The following is a 7,918-nucleotide window of genomic DNA, read 5'->3' on the forward strand; positions in this document are numbered from 1 at the left end:
AGGATTTTAAAATACCTCTAGATTTCTAATTTCAGGTAAATTGGATAAAAACTACGGATTTTAGACGCCCAAGAAGTAAAAACTGGAGATCGGTCTATATGAGGGCTATACCAAAACATGGACCAATACTCACCATTTTCGGCACACCTCTTTATTGTTCTAAAATACCTATAGATTTCCAATTTCAGGCGAATTGGATAGAAACTATCGATTCTAGAAGCCTTAGAAATATAATCGGGAGATCGGTCTATATGGGGGCTATACCAAAACATGGACCGATACTCACCATTTTTAGCACACCTCTTTGTGGTCATAAAATACCTCTAGATTTCCAAGTTCTGGCAAATTTGATAGAAACTAAGGTTTTTATAAGCCCAAGACCCCAAATCGGGAGGTTGGTTTACTTGGACCGATATAGCTCATCTTCGAACTTGACCTGCCTGCAAACAAAAGACGAGTTTGTGCGAAATTTCAGCACGATTGCTTTATTATTGAAGACTGTAGCGTGATTACAACAGACGGACATGGCTATATAGAATTTCTGCCTGACCAAGAATATATATATATACTTTATATAGTCGGAAATCGATATTTAGATATGTTACAAACGGAATGACAAACTTATTAACATATACTCCCGTCACCATTCTATGGTGGTGGGTATAAAAAAAATTTGGTATTCGGTTGACTTCTTCACGATTGAACGCACGAGGCGGTCATGCTAACCATTGCACAACGGTGGCCATCTAAGGTATATTTCTGTCAATTCTTTACATCGGCTCGTGGGCGCCGCAAACTATGCTTTATAAATATAACTGCTTCACTGCGTTGCTTGTGCGTTGATGGCTATAGCGATAATTGTCGGTTGATGACAATAACAACTTCGTAGCCCAGTGGATAGTGTGTCGGCTTACAAACTGTATGGTCCGAAAAAATTTCCAATAAAAGGATGCTAAGTCCACTTAGATGAACAACGCAATACGCTTTGTACATTCTAAAGTGGTTTAAATCATTTTTAGCCATGATCTATTATCACTATTTGGAATTCGTACATTCTAAAAAAAAATCTACAATAAATATGACTTTAACACTGAAAAAATGAATTTCTATCTTATACAGTTTTTGAGAAATTTCAACTAAACTTTGAATTACACGCAAAAAAAATAATTCTTTCCTCCGAAACGAAATTTTAGACAAACAAAGTTCGTTTCTCATTTGCTTTAAGGGAGTTTATTTGGAAGAAAAGTATATACTTTTTGTGATAAACGTTATTCTTTTCCAGGATGTAAAAACAATTTCATAAAGACTAACTCAAAAAAAAAAACAATCTTTTCCGGCTAATTGTATTTTGCCTCCCATCTTTCTCACTTTGTAAATTTTTTTAAATTTTACCTTTCGTCTGGACCGAGAATCGAACCGCGGACCATGCAATTTGTAAGCAAACACACTGTCCACTGAGCTATGTAGCTCTTAATTTTATCAATAGACAATACAAACAATACGTCGTTACGACGTACATCGAGGGATTACTGTGACAATTATCCATATAAGTTATATTTATATAGCATAGCTTGCGGCGCCCACGAGCCGAGTAAACAAACTTGATTTAACGGAAACATACATTTAGTTGGGCACCGTGGAGCAGTGGTTGCTACGTTCGCCTTGCTTGATAAGGGTCGTGGGTTCGATCCCTGCTTCGACTGAACAACTAAAAGTTTTTTTGTTTTTTTTTTTTACATATATTCCAGATATGTTCGGAAGATTCCGAAAAGATGTTCAACATTTTATTATATTAAATTTAAATATTATTATATTAAATTTTTACTATGAACTGTAAAATGTGTCTTATTAAAGACTTAAGTCAGAAAAGAACAGCGGTTGGTTCAAAAATGATTTTTTTTATTGAAAAAATAAAAATTTTGTAACAAACGAATTTTTTTTGGTGATAAAGGTTTAAAATTTTCGAAGCAATTCAAAAAACTCTAACAAAAGAAAAACGTTTTCGGTACACGTTTTCCAAACGTTTTTTTTTGCGTGCAGTCTCCTGTAAAATTCAATTTTTAGACTTAGCGTACTCTGACATCGATATGTGATAAGTATTCTGTAATAAGAATTTTTACTAAATTCGGAAACTCGGGTTTAGTTCGGTTTTTGTTCATTTTTATCAATGCGTTGTTATCAGTGAATAAAACTTTCATGTTCAGTTATAAATTCGTAAACCCTGAGAAGAAATCTGGATTAGTAAAATTCCATGCTTTTCTAGTTAATGAACTATTTCAAACTGCTTTCTGTTTAGGATTTTTTTTACTGAAACAAGTAAATTTTATTATATTACACAGCAATTCAACGTAATGGAAATAAGATGGCTAAACTAAATTGATGAACATTTTTTCCTTTAGTTTCGAAGGCACTTTTTTCTGGGTGTATAAACCGTCCTCCAGGACGAGCACCGGATCGGATGAAATTTGGCCCACTAATCATCACGCAAAAATTGGTTCATATCAGTTATAGACTCCTCTTTATAAAATGATCAAGATTTGAGGAGGCGTATATAGGTATTAAATCTGCCTCTAACTGAGCCCCCATACACCCAGAAAAACGTGCCTTCGAAACTAAAGTAAAAAATGTTTATCAATTTAGTTTAGCCATTTTATTTCCATCATGTTAAGTAAAATTTTTGTGTGAAATAATAAAATTTACTTGTTTCAGTAAAAAAGTCCTAAACTGAAAGCAATTAGGAATAGTTCATTAACTAGAATAAGGCATGGACTTTTACTAATACTGTTTTCTTCGCTGGGTATACGAATTTACTACTGAACAAGAAAATTTTATTCACTGATAACAAAGCATTCGTAAAAATAAACAAAAACCGAACTAACACCAAGTTTTCTCAAATTTAGTAAAATTTCTTATAAAACGATAATTCTGACTTCCTTTATTATAGAAAGCTTATGATACATACGGGAGCCACCGTGGTGCAATGGTTAGCATGCCCGCCTTGCATATACAAGGTCGTGGGTTCGATTCCTGCTTCGACCGAACACCAAAAAGTTTTTCAGCGGTGGATTATCCCACCTCAGTAATGCTGGTGACATTTCTGAGGGTTTCAAAGCTTCTCTAAGTGGTTTCACTGCAATGTTCGGACTCGGCTATAAAAAGGAGGTCCCTTGTCATTGAGCTAAACATGGAATCGGGCAGCACTCAGTATAAGAGAGAAGTTCACCAATGTGGTATTACAATGGACTGAATAGTCTAAGTGAGCCTGATACATCGGGCTGCCACCTAACCTAACCTACATACGAATAACACTAGGCATAGAAAAATATTTTAGTTCATTCGTACTAAGAAGTATTCAATCCTTTCAAAACTTAAGGAAACACACTTGTTAGAATATAGGAAATTTTCCTATATTTCTTTTATCTACCTGCACCCAGAAAAAAGTGCCTTCGAAACTAAAGGAAAAAAATTTCATCAATATAGTTTATCCATTTTGTTTCCATTAAGGTAAATTTTTGTGAAAAATAATAAAATTTACTCGTTTCAGTAAAAAAAATCCTAAACTGTAAGCAGTTAGGAATAGTTCATTAACTAGAATAAGGCATGGAATTTTACTCATACTATTTTCTTCGCTGAGTATAAGAATTTACTACTGAAAAAGAAAATTTTATTCACCGATAACAAAGCATTCGTAAAAATAAACAAAAACCGAACTAAAACCAAGTTTCCTCAAAATTAGTAAAATTTCTTATAAAATGATAATTGCGACTTCCTTTATAATAGAAACTTTTTCATACATACGAACAACACTTGGCATAGAAAAATATTTTAGTTCATTCGTACTAAGAAGTATGCAATCCTTTCAAAACTTAAGGAAACACACTTGTTAGAATATAGGAAATTTTCCTAAATTTCTATTGTCTATCTGTAATCGATACCTGTCATCGTAATCGATGTGTTTGCGCGTGGGTGTAATCGATATATTTGCGCGTCGGTTGTTTTTTTAGTTGGAATCGCGTTGTTTTGGTATACGGAGAGATTGTTAAAAAATAATATGGTAAAATAATATAATAAATAACAAATAAAATATATAAAATATTTGTTATTTTAAATTAGTGAGAAAAATTTTCGTTTTTTTAAATAAATCTATCAATGTTCGTGATAGTGTATAAAGAAAGAAAACACCAGCAGAATAACAACCCTTTCATTTGTCTTCATTTTGGAATCTTCAATTATCAGGTAATATTCAGTGACGCTAACCTTTTGCAACAAAAATGTTTTATGATTTTTTGTATTTGTAGGTATTGAAATTGTAAAAGGAGGACAAAATCGTTAGGCAGCAACTTATTAAAAGTGAAAAGTACAAGAAGAAGAAAAAGTGCGTTTTACAGTTGGTAATATCACACGGAAATTGGAAATAGTGGAATAATAAAATAATATTTCAAAGAGATTCGATGCTGTTGATTCTTAATAAATATATTCAATATATTAATAAAACATGTCTTTTATTGAAGATAAAATTGCTTATAGAAATAAATAAAATTGTATTTAAAAACGAAGGTAAGCGGTTCTAATTATGAAGTAAAAGTTTTACCACAAATGTGTAAGATTTGTCGAAATGAATGAAAAAATTTCAATAAAATCATTCCATATATGAATTCAAATTAGTTAAATTTTTTCATTCTGTAGTATAGTGGTATATAAATATAGGAAAATGTTAACTAATATATGGAATGCATTATTCCTAATTTCTACGAAAATCACATCGTTCAAACAAATAAAAATGTCTTTGGCGCTATACGAAGTTCAACTTTCTTCACAATGAGTTCATTTTAACTTAAAGAAGGGGTCACTTTTTTCTGGGTGTGTAATCGATACCGGTCATCGATATAAACGATATGTTTGCGCGTGGGTTGTTTTTTTAGTTGGAATCGTGTTGTTATGGTATACGGAGAGATTGTTAAAAAATAATATAGTAAAATAATATAATAAATAACAAATAAAATACATATTTATTATTTTAAATTAGTGAGAAAATTCTTGTAAAAGGAGGACAAAATCGTTACGCATCATCTTATTAAAAGTAAAAGAAACAAGAAGAAGAAAAGCATTACGTTTTACAGTTGGTAACTTTACATGGAAATTGAAAATAGTGGAATAATAAACTAGTATTTCAAGGCCAGTCGATGCTGTTAATTCTTAATAAATATATTTAATATATTAATAATTTTTTATTGAATTTCCTCAATAAAAAATTATTACTGCCTATATAAATAAATAAAACTGTATTTAAAAACGTAGGTAAGCAGTTCTAATTTTGAAATAAAAGGTTTACCACAAATATGTAAGATTTGTCCAAATGAATGAAGGTTAGGTGGCAGCCCGATGTATCAGGCTCACTTAGACTATTCAGTCCATTGTGATACCACATTGGTGAACTTCTCTCTTATCACAGAGTGCTGCCCTATTCCATGTTAAGCTCAATGACAATGGACCTCCTTTTTATAGCCGAGTCCGAATGGCGTTCCACATTGCAGTAAAACCACTTAGAGAAGCTTTGAAATCCTCAGAAATGTCACCAGCATTACTGAGGTGGGATAATCCACCGCTGAAAAACTTTTTGGTGTTCGGTCGAAGCAGGAATCGAACCCACGACCTTGTGTATGCAAGGCGGACATGCTAACCATTGCACCACGGTGGCTCCCTGAATGAATGAAAAACGTTCAATAAATTCACTCCATATATGAATTCAATTCAGTTAAATTTTTTTCATTCTGTAGTATAGTGCTACATAAATATAGGAAAATGTTAACTAATATATGGAATGCATTCTACCTAATTTCTACGAAAATCACATCGTTCAAATAAATAAAAATGTCTTTGGCGCTATACGAAGTTCTACTTTCTTCACAATGAGTTCATTTTAACTTAAAGAAGTGGTCACTTTTTTCTGGGTGTATGGACTAACATCCAATATAGAAGACAATGTTAAGGAATAAAACTATACTTTTCCATTGGCAATTTTTACCAAAACCCAAGTAATTCGATTTTGGTGACAGTCTCTAGGAGAACTTTGTACGCATAAGATTGGGTTGGCTGAACTTTCGACTGCATTTAATTGTTTTCGTAAACGAGATCAGATTGTGGAATTCATTTAATATGTTAACAAGAAACAACAGTTTTAAAATTGAAGAATTAATTTTTTTTTAAATGGTTGATTTATTTTCTTCTTACTTACTTGCATGATACTTTAAATTAGTTTAAGTCCGCAAGATTTAACGACCAAGACTAAATAAACAACTATTTCCTTATTGTTCACATGTGATAAATAAATAAACACTAAATTCGAATAATACTTCCCAAGAACTCCCAAGGCATTATTTCTGTTAGGATGTGAAATGGAGTACTTCCATCATATTAGAAATATGAATATTAACTTTAAACTATAATGTGATACTTAAAGTGCAACTCGATTTCGTCTTTCATTTCAGGAATTAATCAGAGCAGAAACAGCACATCTAATAACGTGTCACAAAAAGTAACTACAACGTCCAAATTGCTAATGCTGCTCATTAGCCTAGTATTGATTGTAGCCTGTGTTATTGTATATGTCGAACTAACGAGAGCACCCCCCGAAATCCCACGGGATCCCATTTACTTTAGCAATAATTATGAGCATGATACATGTAAGTGAACCACACATCAAGGGGAATACTGCATAACTAAATTTATTTAGAGTGATATAGTTCCAAATTTAGGAAACGGGCATTTGGTGGTGGACCGGCAACAATGGGGGGCCTCCGAATTGGCCAATAAACTAACAGTGCCCTTGAAACATCCCATACCGTATGTATTGATAACCCACATTGGAGTCCAGTCGGTGCCGTGCTTCAACATTTACAAATGTTCCATAAAAATGCGTACGATTCAAGACTCAGCTATAGCCGAAAAAGGTCTCGCTGATATACAATCGAATTTCTATGTAAGTCGCTTGCCCCATTGTCACGTAAAGTCTTGACCAATGTGGCTATGGCAACGAACGCAAAAACCTTTGATCGAATTAATGAGACCTCAGTGATATTTGTTTGTATTGTGCTTCTACAGGTGGGCTCCGATGGCTATGTGTACGTTGGTCGCGGCTGGAAATGGGCCAATACCTATGCGAATAGCTCATTGGCGATTACATTCATGGGTGATTATGGCCGCTATGAGCCCAATGAGAAACAGCTGGAGGCAACCCAGTATCTTTTGGCACACGGTCTGACCAATAAATTTATTGACTTGAATTATAAATTAGTCGCTCAAAATCAGGTAAGTCTGTCTATGGGATGATGCTTCGTTAGCGAAATGCTGATATGGAGAGACTTCAATTTCTTCTCTATAGACCAAATCTTCGAAAAGCCCTGGTGCCAATGTTTACCGCATCATCAAAAATTGGCCCCACTTTTATCCATGCGGTATGGATGACAATCCCCAATGTGGCAGTGAACTGGGTCTACCATATCCCTGGAATGCAAATATGTAACTACTTCACACCCTATATCCTTTAGACACTTGGAAGTTTAAGTTAATTTTAAGGAGTCACGTTTTGTTATTATTCGTATTTTATTACTTTGTAAATAAATAAATGATAAGAAATTCTCAAAAAAAAACATAAATGAAGTTGTTCTTATTTCAAATATGGATAATTTGATATTAGTAAGTTGGAAGAATTTTCATCAATAGTATATAGATAAATTTTCCATTTGGATGACCATTCATAACGCACAATGACTTTTCTTCATATTTTGGAATTAAACAAAGATCCGATAGAAACCAAGGTTAAATTCTAAACTATCCCAGCAACAAAAATTGGAAGTTGTTCCACAAACGCTTCTTTTTAAGACCAACACGGTATTCCCCATCATTTTTTCCACTGATT

General features: G+C 33.2%; 1 protein-coding gene across 2 annotated transcripts in view; it reads left to right on the forward strand.

The window, feature by feature from the left end:
* Positions 1-7,655, forward strand: part of PGRP-LA (Peptidoglycan recognition protein LA) — a 47,950-nt gene extending 40,295 nt beyond the window's left edge. For both annotated transcript variants that reach the window (XM_075305144.1, XM_075305145.1), the window contains exons 2-5: positions 6,489-6,683; positions 6,744-6,979; positions 7,102-7,308; positions 7,382-7,655. In XM_075305144.1, the coding sequence (XP_075161259.1) occupies positions 6,489-6,683; positions 6,744-6,979; positions 7,102-7,308; positions 7,382-7,522 (779 nt within the window). In that variant the 3' untranslated portion in view covers positions 7,523-7,655. The remainder of the gene's footprint in view (positions 1-6,488; positions 6,684-6,743; positions 6,980-7,101; positions 7,309-7,381) is intronic.
* Positions 7,656-7,918: the final 263 nt, after the last annotated feature.

Source organism: Haematobia irritans, chromosome 4, assembly GCF_050003625.1.
Source record: "Haematobia irritans isolate KBUSLIRL chromosome 4, ASM5000362v1, whole genome shotgun sequence".
Lineage (NCBI taxonomy): Eukaryota > Metazoa > Arthropoda > Insecta > Diptera > Muscidae > Haematobia > Haematobia irritans.